The sequence below is a fragment of the Halichoeres trimaculatus genome, unplaced genomic scaffold (genome assembly GCF_033239565.1).
Source record: "Halichoeres trimaculatus isolate MK-OKI-2021-1 unplaced genomic scaffold, fHalTri1.1 fHalTri1_scaffold_18, whole genome shotgun sequence".
Taxonomy (NCBI): Eukaryota; Metazoa; Chordata; class Actinopteri; order Labriformes; family Labridae; genus Halichoeres; species Halichoeres trimaculatus.
Genome location: NW_027437196.1, coordinates 15,752,744 through 15,770,578, shown reverse-complemented (window position 1 = coordinate 15,770,578; position 17,835 = coordinate 15,752,744). Strand labels below are relative to the sequence as shown.

Here is a 17,835-nt window from a genome sequence, read left to right as displayed (position 1 = left end):
CGTCCAGTTTCCACCATGAAACAACCCACTCTATGCTTCCGCACTGAAGTCAGAAGAAGCTCAGCGTCCGGCTGTGTAAAAGCGCAGAGACGCTGCAGGGATGAATGAGAAGGAGGTGGAGCCAGTTACCTGTGATAGGTAGCTGATTCTGAACAAAACTTGAAGGAATTCTAGCGCATTTTTGTCAATGAAATGAAAACACAGCAGTACATATCACCACTTTTTTGTTGAAATTTTAGGGGGAGCTGGGCTTCCTTTGCAGTCTTAGAGCAATTGCTACTGCTTTCTAGAAATATGCCCGATTGTAATCCGCACTTTGAAATGAGATAATCAGTGCCAGTGAAGGTAATTTTGAAATGCTACTATATAGCTTCTTTGAAGCTTCCCGATCAGGTCCCGCAAGACTAGATTGACTTGTCCAACGAAGTGAGAAGGGAGATCGGATTTTTCCTTTATTAGAAACAATTTTTTGTTTAAAATTTTGGACAAATAGAGAGCAGCAAGGCCGTGACTGGCCTAATGTTTCTAGCTTGGGCACAGTTCAAACTTTATTGTCACATTTTTGTCCTTTTGTCCAACAAATTCTAAGTATTTGTGCAGCTTAAAAAGTTAAGTTAAGTTAAGTCTCAAAAGATGACCTGAATTGGGCCACTCTGACATCTTCATTTTTCTCCTCTGAGTACCTACACTTGAGTGTGACCTGTCACCCAGGTCACGTGACATTGATCAGACAAGTGTGCATAATAAGAGACAGATGATTTGTTTTTCTGTCCTCCCCTTATGCTGAGAGTTAAATGACGTGGAGACAATTGCTTCTTCAGCAACGTTAACATGATTACTGAGTTAGCAAAAGTAATGTGTTACAGATAAATGTGATTTTATTATCGTAACACGTTTCTTTAATATATGTTGCTCCCAACACCGTTTGACAGATGCAAGATTGTTCAGCAGGATGTCATTACCATAACTATCAGCTGCATGAGTGTGTCAAAAAAGTTTGATCTAGAGTTTGGAGAAAAAAAAACAACAACACAAGAATATCTTTTAGTCTCAGCGGGAAAAGTACACAGAAGTACAACTGTAGTGAGCATTTTGTCAAAGTAGAAACAGGAAGGGGAGCTATAACTTTGATGGATTTCTTAAGCAGAGAGTTTTGGCAGCAATTTTATCGTGCACCTATGTTTTCTCTAACAAATAAGTTTGTCTTACCTCGGGGTTTGTTTGCTGAATTATCTCCTTACAGATTTTTTTTCCCACACTTCTTTTCTCCAACTGTTTCTTTTTTAGTAATGTCAGAGCGTTCATGCAGCCTGACTTAACTTTTTAAGCTGCACAAAGTGGTGAAAAAGGGAAGACAGTTGTGATATCGTCCTCCTGTGAGGTAAATATATGAGTAGTGCTGGGTTTTCTCTGGAGATTGACTGAAAGCATCTACAACATGTATGCAAAGGTGAAGGAATATGTATGAGCAGGAGGAGAGGAGAAGAAAGAAGGCAGTGTTTGCTGAAAACAGAGAGAAGAGCAGAGAGGGAGCAGAGAGGGAGCGACCAACCTCTTCTACAGCTGCACGAGGTGTGCCTGCAATGCTAACTCGCTCCATCCATCTCTCTTCGCTCAAACACCGACACTGTGGAGGAAGGGTCTCTTCAGCAAGCACAGGAGGCCCTTTATGAAATGACACGAGTGTGGTCAACTATAACTCGAGGACACAAAGACAGATAAGGATCCTCGCAGGAAGACCAAGGCATTGAAACCAGTTATCGCAGACATAAACACCAGCAGAGAGCCTGTTATTTTCTCATTGCTGAAGCTCTTCCAGCTGATAGCGTTTCTTTGGGGAAATTGCATTACACATGAGGAGAATACCTACTCTGTGACTAATGTACACCTACACCCTTCCCCGGCAGAGAAAAGACGGAGCCATAACAATGAGAGAAACAGTAGGCAGCGCTGAACAAGCGAGAAAACTCATATAAAATGAGACTTGCACTGCAGGGAGCATTAATGACTATAAGCATTAGAGCAAAACATTGGAAGACGCTCTTTTTTATGTGATTTATGAGCAGTGACGACATGCACCCAGCTCATTCAGCCAAACACACTCCACAGAGATGTTGGAAGAACGTCAGAAAAACTGCACCACAGGAGATTTCTCTCTCTATTTCTACTCATGAATTTCATCTACCTTTCCTCTGTGCTCCTTTGTGAATACCTATGAGAGCCAGGGCGAGGGAAAATGAAATTTTACTCCCAGAGCCTTAGGTGTTGCACCAGCGTGGGACAAAGTTCTGAAAATGTTTTATTGGATTTAAGGTTGGGAGGTATCACAATTGGAAAAAGACAGACCACAGCTCACAAGCTCAGTTTCAACAATAGGAAGTCTATTTGGACTTTGGTACATGCTGTGATTCTGCAATTTGCCATCTGTATCTAGCAGCTTTTATTTCTTTGTGCGATGGAAAATGGGAAATAAACGCCATGTCACCAAGGATAGTAAAACAGCTTGTACACACTCACTGGAACTAACAGGGTGTCAAAAACGACAGAGAATAGCACTTAATACTTGTTTGACTGATTCTGTTTCCCAGTTATGCAGATCTAAGCTGTTCAAAGGGACATCAGTCACCTGATTCGTGAAATCCTTTGATCTGTGTTAGATTCCAGGCCGACAGTACACATACAAAAGAATGGTTTGTAGTGCACAATATGTTCAGTGTTGCAGGAAAAACATGAATTGCAATAAACACCGACATTTTTTACTGGGCTGTGTGTTTATTTCTGCTGTGAACCAAGAGAGCAAGTTGGGATTCCTTTGTTTAACAGCCTGCCTCAAGTGGAGGGTGAAGGAACTGCAAGAAGGGATGGGTATTGATAAGATTTTATTGATACCAATGCTCTTATCGATTCTGCTTATCGAATCAATTATTTATCGATTCCCTTATCAATTCCACCTGTGAATTTTCTCTGTTAAGAAAAGTAGCTTTACAGGTTTTCTGTGTAAATAACATTTAATTGAAGTCAGAAGAGAATAAATATGAAAGTGATCACTGGATGTTGATATCTAAAGAGGTAAATACATAGAAACAATAAAGAATTGCATGTCATGTGCTATTAATGTACTATTTTGTTATGTTGTTGACTGAAGTAGGCCATCTTGTGGCTCGAAGTGGTTATAGCAGATGTTTCAGTTGTTAGGAACCTTGTCGTAGTTATGGAGTCAGCAACATACGTTTTTTTTCATTTGCCTGTGAGTATTTTCACATTTAGAGTTCTCAGTATTGTTTAAAAAGGCTGACTGTGACATGTTTCTCTGATAAAAGTTAACATTCTATTCTGAAGTTTAAGTTATACCAATGTATCTAATCTCTAGCATATCAATGCAATTTCCATTATACATTAGCATCAAGGCAGCGCTGTTTTGTTTATACTGTTTTTTGGTAAATAAAGAGATTTATACCATGTTGAATGTATTGAATAGGAATGTGGTGTGAGAGAGTAATGTTCATTTCTTTGTGTGCTCAGTTTTTTATATATATATATATATAAAAAAAAAAAAAAATACTCGAGAAGCTGTTATCTAACTGCTAAGCTAAGATAGCTGTGGCAGACTAGCCAACGTAAGGTCCGGGAGCTCCAGCGTAACGTAAAGACTCGATAAGGGAATTGTTAAGCATAGAGGCTGATAATGTCTATGGATCCAAACATGTTTTTCTTAACAGGAACTGGTTTTCGATACCCACCTCTAACTGCAACTAGTTTTTTTTTCCACTTAAATTTCCCAACCCTGGAGACTAGGGATGCTCCGATCAGGTTAGATCCTGCCGATTCTGATACCGATCAGCAATGACAGCCGATCACTGCCGATCACCGATATCGATCACATTGGGTGTAAATTTTTGATTTAGATATGATGAGTGGTACCAGCTACATGATCTGGAAAAAAAAGCATGAAACACCCTCAGTTTAGACAATAACATGTTTTACTTCCTTCTTTAAAGGGAAAAAATACAGAAACAGCTGGTACAATGCAGCAGTTTTTCAGTCAAAAGGAAAACTGAAAATTTTCAATTTACCTGGAACCATAAATACATTCTTTAACAGATATTAAGGCTTAGTTTCAACAGGCTAAATAGTGCAAATTCAGTAACAAATACACTATCTCACAGCATTGCTTAACTTCTTAAATGTCAAGTAAAAAAGGATACATTCAAGTCAAATGCAGGGTTCATTCTTATATAACTATAAGTTCCAAAATCAAAAATACCACAGACCATGGCTGAATGTTTTGTGCATGAGCAAAATCTGTTGTGCATTGTCAAAGAAAAAAAAACCTTTGTTAACCTTTCTAATGATTCACCAGAGAAACAATATCATGGGTCGGATCATAAATAAAATAAACAGCACATTTTTTACTTAAACAACATTAGTATGATCTTAAAGACCTCAAAACAGATAACAGCAAAAGTGAAATTAAAGTGCATTGGTTTTGAACAGGGAAAAACACAAAAGTTTAATAGCATTTTGAATGCTAAATGTCTCTTACTTGTTGATTAGCATTGTGGGGAGGTTCTTTTTAATAAAGAGGAGCATCTCTGCTTTTTCAGGCATGAGTCTATTCCTGTGTTCGTCAACAATGTTGGATGCAGCGCTAAATAAGCGCTCACTTTCCACACTTGTGCAGGGTGCAGACAGGTAAGCTCTTGCTACTCTAGCAAGGTCTGGAAAGCGTTCCTTATTAGTTTTCCAGTACTCCAATGGTGATGAACTTCGAGTAATTGGTGGCTCTGAGAGGTACATGATCATCCCTGATGGTACTGTAATGTTGGCATTAGCCTGCTGCATGGTTTCTTCTGCCAAGATTTCACCAAACATTGAGGACAAGGATCCTGGTCGTGGAACTTTCTCTGCTGGCTCACCTGTGTGGTTAGCTGCAGGTTCTTGGTTTGGGCTTGTGTGAGTGGCCTTGGTCATCAGATCAAGAAGCAGTTTGTGTGTTTTGGTCTTGAGTCCTTCGGAGTAAAATCTGTCTTTGTACCTTGAAGGGGAAAACAAAAATTACATTAAAATTGCATCTCTAAAGAATCAAACCACTGACGTTGTATATGTAAATGACTGTTTTTTTGTCATTATTTGATGATAGTTTCCTCACCTTGGATCTATGATGGTCGCCAAACTGTAGAGGGGTTCCTTTTCAATGTCAGCAAATCTTTTGGTAACAGCTTCCAGCAACATGGCCTTGGTTGTCTTCACACCATGATCTGCAGCAGCTTCTTTGGCAAGGAGACGCTTTAAAGCCGTAACAGATGGTATAACATCAGCAGCAGACGCAGTTGATGAGCTTATTTCTTTGGTCAGCTCTTCAAATGGTTCCAGGAGTTTTGTTATGTTTTCAATCAATTCCCATTCAAATGCTGTGAAGGTAGCAGGTAGCTCAAAGTCAGCTGTGTACACGCCCAAGGATCGTTTTTGCTCAAGGAGGCTGCGGAGCATATAGTACGTGCTATTCCACCTTGTGCTGACATCTTGTTGCAATCTTTTGGTGGGCTGGCCGAGTTGTTTTTGTACACTCTGAAGTCTTGCATATGCTAAGGGTGAGTGCCTGAAATGCCCCACAATGCGTCTCCCTTTGGCAATAATGTCACCAACACTGCGCTGTGACAGCACTGCATCTTGAATGGCCAGCTGCAGGCTGTGTGCCATACACCCCAAACTTGGTAGCCCAGCATCTGCCATAGCTTTCACCATATTTCGGGCGTTATCTCTCAGTATCACGTGCACCCTGTCTTTTGGAATGTGCCATGTTTCAAACATTCTCTCAAATGCGGCAGCTAAAGCTACGGCAGTATGGGACCCAGAAAACTCCTGGGCATGCAGGACAGCTTTATGAAGCCGAAAATCTGCATCAATCCAATGAGCTGTTAAACTCAGCATGGACACAGGACTGACATCAGAGCTCCATATATCACTCGTGAAACTTACAGAGGATGAGACACCTTCTCTCAGGAGATGTTCGATGTGAGAGTACACTGCCTGGTGGAGCTCAGGCAGGGCTACGTCTGTGAAATATTTACGTCCCGGTAGCACGTAGCGGGGCTCCAAGTGAGAGAGCAGTCGGCAGAACCCTGGGTCTTCCACTACTGAGAAAGGCTGGTCATCGAGACCGATGAATTCGATGATTTTTCGGGTTATTTGCTTTGCCTTTTGACTGTTACCCTCATACGGGCGAGTGTTGCCAAGCGTGGGCTGCTTTAACTGCCGTCTGACTGTTGCTGCTCCGGCTGACTTCTTCTCGTTCTCTGCCGTGAGCCTCGAAAACTCGCCATATTCCGTTACGTGTTTGTTCTTTAAATGTCGAATTAAATTCGTCGTGTTGAAGCCTTTTAGAGTGCTTCCTCCTCGGGGGATTTTTTCGTTGCATGAGTTGCAGGAGGCAAACTTAACGTCACTCTCACAGACCGTGTAAAAGTTCCACACCGCAGACATCTTTGTTGTCATCTTTGTTGTAGTTTGCCGCCGCGCGCCTGCGCAGTGTGGAGGAAGGAGGGGGAGAGGGAGGGGGAACCCCACACTGCACACAGAGCCTCTAAAGGCCAGAGGCTGCTAAGGACGAGCCAACTGTGATCAGTTTTTGTGATCGGTGATAAAAGGGATGATCGGCATACACCGATCACAGACTTTTTAACAGAAATCGGCCGATCATGATCGGTGGCCGATTGATCGGAGCACCTCTACTGGAGACCACAACTTTTGTCTAGCTAGTACTCTTCCTCTTTAATATTTTTTAAACCAAAAACATAACCATCTAAATCCAAACATCAATTTTGCTGTCATCAGTCAGTAGTGTCAGTTCATTTGTGGGTAGCAGATAATTAGCTTGTGCTTCACCTGACAGCATCATGGTGGAGTGAAAGCACGGCCATTAAATTGAAGCCTCCATCAAATGAGTAAAATGTAAGCATGTTGTTTTGCAGAACCCCACCTACACAGAATCGTATTTTGCATTTATTGCAGGAGATTTAGTCTTTGATACAAAATGCACATATATAATGTTGAAAATGCAGTCCATTATGTAGCCTTTATAGGTCCACTGGATGAAAAGTACTGGAATCAATCCTCATGTTTCCAAAAGTCTGTTTTTTTTCCCCATCCACGACCATTTAACATGACATTTCAGCTTTTCTCCAACTCCACTTGTACTGAGAAGAAGCTTTGCAGCTGTGCTAGCATCAGAAAATCATCTCTTACTGTCAGTGTTTGTTTGGTCCTGGCTGGCTCATATATTTAACAACTTTCATTCAAGGTTTATGGTCAAGAAACACAGCACCCTGAAGCCCCTAATCCAACAACTCTTTGGCTATTTGCACTTTGTAGTCTAAATCTTATTTGCGTGCACATGTAAACCTATTCAAGGAAAGTAAACATCCACTTCTATACTAAAATTAAAAATATATATGTAATAATCAAGGATTCAGTTTGCTTTGTGACAGTCTGTTGCCTCTAGGAGCTCGTGCTGCAGGTTCAGTGGAGGATCACTGAACACTCCATCCAGCCTCACTAATGGTGCTGCCCAATACAGTTTCCCTCCATCAGCAGAGTCAGTCTCTACAGTTCAATTTTCAATTTCCCAGTTTGAGCTCATCAAAGCTCAATCTCATAGCCCAGCCTTCTTTATGATAGGCCCATATATCCTGTTTCAGCATTCTTAAATGCCATCTCACTCATTTAAGTCCAAGACATCCTCAGTCCACTTGGGGCCTGGTTGGGCTATAAGGTGTCTCAATCAATCAGTGTCATCCTCATTCTGGATTCATCAATCATGGCCTGAATTCTTGATGGTGGAAAGCATAAAGTGGCAGAGCTACTGAGGCTTGCCTCAGGAAACATATGAGCCTGATCAGCATGCTGACCACTTTCCACTCCATGGTTTCCTTCCAGGAAAATAAAGGTCTATTTTTATTCCACTTGTGTTCTTCGCATATTTATTTGCTGCATTGAAATCTCACAGGTGAAACCTAAGGTGCAGAACATCTTGAAATTGACATTTTTAAATGGCACCAGAATGGGTTGGAGTAAAACATTTGCAATTTTTGCCTATCAGCACTAAACGGGCAACAAACATGTAAAGCACGGATTCATCAATTGAAAATGTTCCCAACAAATGCTTGTATGACACCTTGTTAGATAAATTCTTAAATGAATAAGAGAGATTACACCTGAACACCTCCTCCTGTACAATTGTTGATATTTTTCCATTCATATTTCATGCTGTATCAAAGGTCCATGTCTAACAGGAATGCACACATACCCCCAAGTCTCTGTATAGCCTCTGCCTCACTGCTGAGCCTCGCCTCTGCAAACAGTGAGTGATCAGAGAGCTCAGAACAGGAGGGGGAGAACTTGCAGCTTTTATTTGCTCTGGCTTCAGCTTAAGGTGCTGAAACACCACTTAATCTACCAGTCCACAGGGCTGTGAGGTCACGACGCCCTAGGACAACCTGAGCAGTAGAACACTGCTCAAATCCCCCAACACCCGAGCTTACACACAAACACTAGGAAATATACACACAATGGTTCCACAACTCAGCATTTTTTTCCTGTGCCTCCTTATTAAATCTCTTCTTCTTTTAATTTCACATTATATGTCAGGACTGCTTGACATGATCCTTGAACAATAGGTGGCTTCCTCCTGTTTCAGCTCTGATGACAGACCGCTGAATTTGACTTACTGGTATTGTGCTTTGTTTCCTTTCAATCCCTCACCATGGCACTGAGACAATAGCTCAATATCATGAATATATTTGGGCAGAATAATGAGAGCGACAGAATGGATGAGACAACAGAAATAAAAGTCATCCCAGGAATTATTTTGCAAATTGAAATGGAGCTGTGACTTACTGCGCCTGAGGCTCTTTCCCAAACCTCTCTTCTTGTGGATGGTTTGCTGTGTACTCGCTCTTTTCTTGGCTTCCCTAAATTAATTGGCTGAACTGCCTTTTATTTTTGGACTTGTTTGTGAAGCAATGGAGAGCTTTTGCTGTGCCCTTAGTGGGCTTTGCATACTATTTTAAAGTACAACTAAGGGATATCTGGTAAAGTAACAGAAACTCTATTTTTAAGAGTCTTGTTCATTAATGGTTCAGACACACTTAAAGCTACTATGAGGACTTTTTTATCTAGTTCTGAAACAGACTCAAAATGATAGCCACGCTTTTCTGCAACCCACTAAAGCAAAAAAGAGTACATGCAGCAAGATTGAAAATTTCTAATATGCACTTTTGAAATCTTTTAACTGCTGCAAGATGGTAGGTGTCAGGCAAGCTAGTTGACAGTAAGCCAATGAAACAGGCTCTTTTAAGTTTTTCATGGACAAGTACTCAGAGGGCAGGATGTTTTTTTGTTGTTGTTGTTTGTCTACGTAAACCCCAACAATAAACGTACAAGACAAGATCAGTAAGCACAAAAATGATCACCTAGCCTAAAAGAGGCACCAAAATCAACCCAACTAATGAGTTCTTCACAGGAGCTCGTGCTTTTAAGTGCTCTTTTTAAGCCTCTACGTACTGGGCTTTAGTTGTAAAAGAGATTGATACCATAGACTGTATAAAACATAGACGTAGTCTCACCGACGTCACCAGTCTGTTTCTGAAACGGAAAATGAAGCACATCGGCTATAGCGGCCATATGGGTAGTGGCAAGGGCTTCGCCTACAGCCATAGGGCGCCGGCTGTCACGTGACCCTTAGCTGTGCCTCTTATTGGGGGAGCTCACTATCTTAATATCCTCTGAACGACCGCATTAGAAAAAAATTCACCCCCCGTACAGTGAGTGCCGATAGTGAAATTAGCAACTCAGACAGGAGACGTTTTTTGAACCAGGCTGAAAAAAAAGGTACATTTCTGTTTTAAAATGGCTTTTTTTGGCTTGGTGTGTATTTGACTTCCGGAGCCAGCCTCAAGCGAACACTAGAGAAACAGCAGATTTTAGCACTTCGGCATTGTCTCATATTCTTAGACCGGAGGTTGCTGCTTGATTGATACTCTTCATTCCAGTCTTATTTTAGTGTGAAACTAGCAAAAGTTAGCTTAGCTGAGCATTGCAGTTGAAGACAAAACAAACACGAAAGAAACAATATCAGGAAAAGTGTTTTTGACTGAAGTTGTGATTACTGAAAAAAGACATGGTATACCACAGCAAGCAGCAGAGAAAAGTTGTGAGCACTTCTATTCCTTGTGCTTTTCTGCTGAGCCTGCTTGAAGAAAAAGCAAGAGGAAAAGAAAAAGATGGTATTCCTTTGACTTAGTTGACTTTGAGAATAATGAGCAAGCATGGACAAATCTACGTGACCCTGAGCTGTGACTATGGTTCATCTGTCCTACATAGATTTGACAGCTGCAGACACTTCCTGAGTTCAGTCTAAGGTACTCTCAATCGTTAAAGTAGCTGAGTCACTTGTTGACTCTTCAGGATTGTAATTACATACTGGGAAATGTGCCAGACAGCCTCATTCTTGTGTCTTCTCTGCTGAATTACTTCAACACAGTCGTATGTATGATTCACAATTATTGGCTTTAATTTCCCTCCAAAGTGAATAAAACGTGGTGTAAAAGTTCTCTGACACGTCAGAAGACAAGTGTGAGGCATCTGGGTGAAATTAGTTTGACAGCTTAATTGCAAATCACATCATCTAGTTCATTTAGTCATTGTTCTGAGCCATGTGTTGTTTTGTTAAATTATCCGACTCTTGTAGTGAAACATTAAGGTTGAAATTGCAGGAATAACATCTGGAGACTTAAAGTGCTACGTTGAAGCTCCCAAGCATGCTACGTCATCGGAGATGGTGAGATACCAACTGCTGTTTCATTCACTGATTGCTGTGCTCTATGCATTAGTCATCGAGAGCTCTGAAAGGACACCGGCAGAATGTGAAAGAGGCACAGGAGTTTTTATATCCACGCTCCTGAGTGAGGAAAGTGAGTAAGAGGGGCTGAATCACAGCACCTTTGTTGCCTCTCTTTCTCTCTCCCATTCATGGGCGCAGAGCGAGCTGTGTGAATTAGCATGGTTAGCAGAGCAGCTGCAGATGTGAGACCACTATACACACTGCCAGATTTGAGAGTATCAAGTCAAGTGAGTTCAGGACTTTTATCTTCCTTAATTATGTAAATTAAATGCCACAGATATTTCCTATCAAGACGAGAGGCAGTGCTTCTTCTTTCCTTTTGGCAAATTTTCAACAGGACTCCAAAGAAGCAAGTAAAAGAGGAAATACTTATAAATGTGGATATATGGTCAGGACTAGCTTTCTCTGGCTTTCAATGCTAGAAATAACACATTTTACAGCATGTGTATTTCAGAATATTTATGTTTATTTGGGAAGTTACACCAGTGATGATTCTTGTGTACTTGCCACTTCAGATTAATATCATAAAGACATTTATGATTAAATATCATAGAAACTGGCCAAGCATGTAATAGAGATATTACCATTAAAAACACAGTTCACATCAGATTTTCACGCTGAATGGCAGACTTCCTCTTCATTCTTTAGGCCAATCTATCAAACCCAGGTTTGAAGTGCCACCCTTTCTCTTGTCACTGTGGAAAGCTAATCTTGGAACTCATTAGCTATCATACGACAACCAAACAGACTCTGGGAGGAACACCAATTTTTACAGGCCAGCTTCAGGCCATGACTCCCTTTTCAGTGTGTTGACTTTGTTTCCAGCCTGAGAAAATACTTCAGAAAGAATTGGTGATGGAACTGAGAAACAACAACTATTGGCGAGGTCAGACCATGCATTTAAGTAGAGCCTGGCGCATTATTTCGGGATCTATCAACGCTGACAATCGTCCTCTGTTTTGTGCCAAAATGAATGAAAATCAAGGAAACATCCAGGAGGCCTAACAGCAAGTCAAGCATGTTTGAGTTTTCTCTTTGCTTTCTATTGTTTGTTCCATCACATCAACAAAGCTGAATAGTGAGAGTGCAAAGTGCTTTGCACATGCCAAAGTCATACGCATAAACAACAAAACGACGAAGGAAGGAATCAAGAAAATTATATGTGAGATGGCGCTATGAGGTGAAATTTGACAGGCTTTGACAGCAACATCCCTGCCTTTACAATACATCATTAGCCACGTATACATGGACCCAAATATTCAGCTTGCATTTGGTTTATTTGCTTTAACGGTAAGAATTTAACCTTTGTATACACCTCATTCCGAAAGAAAAGTGCCAATCCAAATAGACATTTGATACGTTTCACTGGGGTGGAATTTTCCTTTCCCCAAACCGATTGAGGTATCATGTATCCACTCAGACGGAAAGTTGTCAGGGTGCGTTCTTTCAGCGCATGCTCAGATATGACGTAAGACGCAACTAGAGACGTTCCTCAACTTTAAAAATGGCGGCGAGCAGTCAGCACTGGAGGAAAGTTTGTTTTTGATCCAAACTTTGAAGAAATGAACATAATTTCAAGACTGGACGGGCACTCACTATATGGAGTATTGCAATACCGTGATAAGAAAAACTGTTGATAAATCATGTGATGTTTACATTTTTCAGCGGACGCCCCATTGAGTATTCTGTTTGATTATAGCGCCGCATGTAGACCAGAGATTGGAATATTCCTTTCCATGTATACTATTGTTTTCGGACAAGTCATTCAGAAAGATTCCATTCAGAAAGACAAAAAACTCCTCATGTAAACGTGGCTAATGAGGAACTATCACCACAGACTGAAAAAGAGAAATGCTGTTTGGAAATTGCATGTGATCACTGGAATGCTAGCTGCTCAGTTCTGCCAGATCTGCGTCCTGTCCGTCTCTGTTCTGTTAACTGTGTGTCATAGCAAGACCTCTATTTTTGTCAGAGCCCAATGAAATGCACATCATTTTGCAAAGAATGGTGTGATCAGGGCAGGAAGTAAGGCCCTAAAACAACGTCAAAACTGTTTGATTTCAGAATAAAACACTCTGTGTCAACTACAACAACAAACAAAAGAGCCAGGCCTGGAGTCTATGTATTAAAGGTTTTCGGATGCAAAGCTACTCTAGTTACAATCAGTTGTTTCTCTTTAACTAAAGGTATAAGACCTAAAAAACGGAGGAAATATTTCCCAGATATGTTGAAATACTCTTACAACATAGGATAAAATGCCCTCCTCCCAATGGTATTATTGTTTCAAAGTGATTCCTGCTAGCACTGGCTTTGCTGCCAGAGCACTGAGCAACATATCAGCAATGTTGCAAGAGCATCATCAAAATGTGCAACTTACAACTGAGTTTGACAAGGCAACTGATATATTTAACACTGCCAAAGGATTGTGCCTCTGCACAGAAATGTCTGAAACCTTCTTGAAATATTTGTTGATTTGTGTGTTTTTTCTATCACTATGTCAGTTTCTTCTGGCACTCCCTTTTGGATTTTACACAGGAAAGAAATTACTTTTGACACTTTCACTCAGAATTTACTGAGCTACAGCTGATTTACCTCTGTATTCTTTGAATTCACAACAAAGCTTATAGAGATAGCAGTACTTTGGTGCAATAAACCATGGAAGAAAGCCCCTCACTTGATTCCTCAGTGTAGTTTATTCCTATTGAGTACCCATGAAGAGCTTCCACATGCTGATTCCTCGATAACAGCCCACTCACAAAGGCTTTGGAGATAAATCTATAGTCCCTCTTTGCCTCAGTAGTATTCTCTTCAATAGCCTGTAGCATGATTTTTGAATGAAAGGTCAATGTTCTGTGTAAGTGATCATCTCATAAACAATGGCACACTCAAATCCTCAGTTGTAAAATATCCCTGAGGGTACAGTAGATGTGGGGACAAATTGACGTACTGTTCGTGTTTCGTGGCAGTGTGCCTTTCAAGCTTCAAACACACAGCTGACAGTGTTATTAAACCCAGTGAAGTGAAGGTGAGGGGATATTAAATCATTGCTATTCCCTGATTCCTTGTCATCGAATCCTCATACTGCCTCAATAAAGATGAGGGTATTAAGAAAGTCAAGGTTTAACATGTAAGTGTAATTGCTACAATTATGTTTGACAATACTGATTACTTTCCCCTGCTCTCTCTTGGCCTCCTCCAGCACTGTAAACTGAGGAGAGCTGCTGCTGAACTGTATTAGAATCTGACACTGCTCCACATCTTACCTGACATGGAGAGAACAGCCAAGCAAAATGAGCGTCCCAGCCAATGACGCTGTGTTGCTGATAGAAATACTGAGAGTGTGCAGAGACGATCAATACAACTGCTAGAAGCTCCAACAAGGACAAGTTCCCTGGATAATTTTTGCTATTATATGGAGGCTAGCTGTTAGACCCTTGAAGCTCAAAATGCTTACAAAGAAAGAAACACATTGACAAGAGCAGCAAGGTAAACACGGAAAAAAAATTACCTGCAGTGAAGTTGTAATTTGCTGAAAATCCCACAGCTTCCAGTTCACCATCTGTTACAAATTTTATCCACAGATATCGGCCGCTACTCCTGATGTCAGGCGGGCTTTGCTGACCGCAGTACCGTCCAAGCATTGGGGAGAAGCCAAACGGTCCATCCCGAACCTCAATGTTGTCAAATTTACATTCCCAAGAGGACTCGATGGAATAATTCTCCTCAAAGTGTAGGTCGATACACTGCCTCGGGGGAGCTGGAAGACACATTAAAAATAATTACAAACTGGCACAAAGTAGAGTAAGATATGACTCATGCTTTCATTGATGAACACTCAACCTGTTTCATTATCAGCATGCCCACACGGTCAATACACAGCTCCAAATTTAGCCACTATTCAATTCATCTCTTCAACACCAGAGCTGTGGTTTTCACAAGCTTCTGCACTGGTTAATCCTTCATCATCCAATAATTTGGACAATAATGACCTAAAATGTCAATACATCTAATCATTCTCTACAAAGTTACAGTGATTTATCAGCTCCAGTAAACCCTTCAACAGCTTTAGTTTCTTGAATCACCTTCATTTCCCACTGTGCTTAAGGAGCTCATTTACCTTCAAGGATGTAAACACACTCTGTGTCTGGGGGGTATTTGTTTGGGAAATTGGGAGATGTAAAGATCCCTCCTTCTGGTTCTTTCACCCACGTTCCACATTGCCCAGCAGGCTTTACTCCAGAATTGTTTTTCACTAAAACACAAAGAAGAAAAAAAGGGGAGGAAGTCAGACACAAAAGATTTAAAGGGAAGATGAGAGGATAAAGATATAGGTGGTTGTGGAGGTGAAGATTACCTGCTGTATCCTTCCTTGTTGCCCCAGACAACCCAAGTATGAGAAGACTTGCAACAACTGTAAAGACAGAAAAAAAATATATACTCTATTAGTGGAATGTGTCTTGAAAATGTTGTCATAAATTTATCATTTTCTCAAATTGTTGGGCAGATTTATTTCAGTTGGGGATGGCTGAGCTAGCAAAAAGCACGAGCCAGGTAGCTAGTTGTGCTAACGCTAGCCAAGCTTTTTAACCTCAAAGAGCTTGATACATAACACTCCATGCCTTCGACATTTATGACAGAAGACATTCATGTTACCTTTAAGGACAACATTCATAATAAATATTAAAAGAAATATTTTATATTGGGAAAAGATTCAAAAAGCCTGGAAAATGAGCCCAATGCTTCCAACTTTGGCTGTTTGGATGTAGCGCCTGCATGTTAACTCAAAATGTGAGAGTTAAAACTGACACAAGTATTTAACTACACTTTGATTTTTGTTTTCACATGTTTTACACATGAAATTTCACAAATAGCATTATCTTCACATGATAAATGATAAAATGGTGAGAAAAATGTGAAAACTTTAAGGCATTGACCTTCAGCAGTGAGTTTACAGGTTGTTAGGTGTTTCGTCTGGTAGGTTATAGCATTTCCGAATATGTCTTTTATCTAAGAAGAACACTTTCTGTTTGTAGTTTGTTTCAGTTGCTCGGATTTTGGGGTCTTTTAACGCCGATTAAAGGATTACTGTACTTCTAGGATGAAATCAAGCATTAACCAAGTGTGCCTTAGCTGATGAATACAGATGTCTTACCGTGAGGGATGCTGTGCCCATGTACCATGTCTGTTCCTTTCACAAACGGCTTCAGACTCAACTAATTCCATTTAGATTTGGGAATACTTGAAGAGGGAAAAAAGATTGAGATGAGAGTTTTCACACCGGGAAAGCGCTCATACCTTTCGACGATTAAAAAAAGAATAAACTCTTTTAGAAAATCTGCAGGTAAAAGGAAAAAATCCTCTCAGGTGAGTCAGAGCAACTAATCACCAGTTTCATATAGAACCAAAAACAGTTCTAAACACGCGCTTGATTTCCATCCAAGCGTTTCTAATACCCTTTGGTGCCTTTGATGCACTGAAAGGATTAATAGTCCCGTCATCAGCCCTTCTCTAATCGCTCCACCTTTGCAATCTTCTTTTGGAAAATATCATGGACAGCCTTGTTTTTGTCCTCTTTTGTCCCTTTATCAGGAGAGAGGATCCTCAGGGAGCATGAAAAACCACGCAACACTCATCTCTGCAGCGCTTTCTTTACTCTCTTTGGGTGCGTAAAATCCTTTTGAAAGCACCGGGCAGCCAAAGAAAAAAAATATTAAGTCAGTTTTCGTCTGGCTTTCATTTCTCGTAATCCAAAAACAAAAACAGACAGTGTCGCACTGAGTGCATCCTCGTGCGTGGCTTCTATCAACTGGAGAGTCCCCGCAGCCAGCAAGAGTTAATGTATGATCTCCCTCCTCCTCCTCCTTCTTCTCCTTCTCCTTCCGCTCATTCTACTCTACAGCCGTCCAATGCGCCACAAGCCTCACGCACTTTTGACGCACGCTGTGGAAACTTCTTCTGGACACGACTGCAAGCACCACACACAATTACGCATACGCGAGGAAAAAGTAGAGAAGAAATGAGTGTGCGCGTCAGTGTGTATTTACGTGTGTTTGAACAACAAGCACGCGCTGCAGAACTCATTTCAGCTCGCGGATCCGCCGCGCAACCGAAACGGAAAGGTAAGCAGAAAAGGCAATGAGATAGGAAATGGAATAAACAAGCAAAAATGGACGTGTGTGTGTCATAGAGTGAGCTCTATCAGCGTTATCAAATATGGGAAACCTACAGAATTAAGTAAAACAGCGTCAAAGCATCTTTCAGCAGGCTTCGGTCAGGCAGTGTCAAGGCTTTGATAAAACTGGAGCCTTAAGCATCACAACACTTATTTTCCTCAGCTGGGGCTCACCCCAAAATACTGCGAAAGCCCTTGAGTATGATTCGACTGTCTGGCATCTACTTCAAGGTTATCAAGGATTACATTTAATGATTTTCACCCACTTGTCAAACTTCTACCAAATGAGAAAAAAAAAATAAGATGAGGAAGAAAAAAAGTTGAAAGGTTTTGTTGCACTGTTCTTCTCTTTCAAAAAAGGGACTGAAACCTATTACTTTTCTCAACTGTAAGTGTCAGGATGTGTTCTGCTTTCACACCTGATGACAAAGCGGATCAGAGGCTGCCTAGGGACAAGTCAGGGGCTCTGGCTCCCAAAATAGTTTTGGCATCCTGCAGACAATATCCATCTTCAGATACTGTTGCTGCAGAGGCAATCTCCAGCTCAACCCCCCTCCCCTGTGAAGTTTAATGCCACTGTTTAACGTTTGGATGTGCTTAAAATATATTAATAACGAACCGTTGTGATATTCAATGCTGTTATTCCCATGACAGATATAAGTGCAATGACTTTGTCCTCCCTCTTCTTCCTCTGTGTGTCTTTTCCTTCAATAAACCTCTTGAGATTTCTCAGATAAAGACTCTCTGACGTCCTCTTCTTAAT

The 17,835-nt window shown here is 40.9% G+C and overlaps 1 protein-coding gene across 4 annotated transcripts in view; it reads right to left on the bottom strand.

Annotated features, from left to right (window-relative positions):
• The window catches only part of neto1l (neuropilin (NRP) and tolloid (TLL)-like 1, like), a 101,799-nt gene extending 84,984 nt beyond the window's left edge, over window positions 1-16,815 (bottom strand). For 3 of the 4 annotated variants that reach the window (XM_074693666.1, XM_074693668.1, XM_074693667.1), the window contains exons 1-4: window positions 16,053-16,814; window positions 15,255-15,311; window positions 15,018-15,152; window positions 14,409-14,657 (exon numbers count right to left, since the gene is read on the bottom strand). In XM_074693666.1, the coding sequence (XP_074549767.1) occupies window positions 14,409-14,657; window positions 15,018-15,152; window positions 15,255-15,311; window positions 16,053-16,080 (469 nt within the window). In that variant the 5' untranslated portion in view covers window positions 16,081-16,814. Of the gene's footprint in view, window positions 1-14,408; window positions 14,658-15,017; window positions 15,153-15,254; window positions 15,312-16,052 lie in introns of all 4 variants that reach the window. The other variant, XM_074693665.1, reaches the window with a different exon arrangement.
• Between the last annotated feature and the right edge of the window lie 1,020 nt (window positions 16,816-17,835).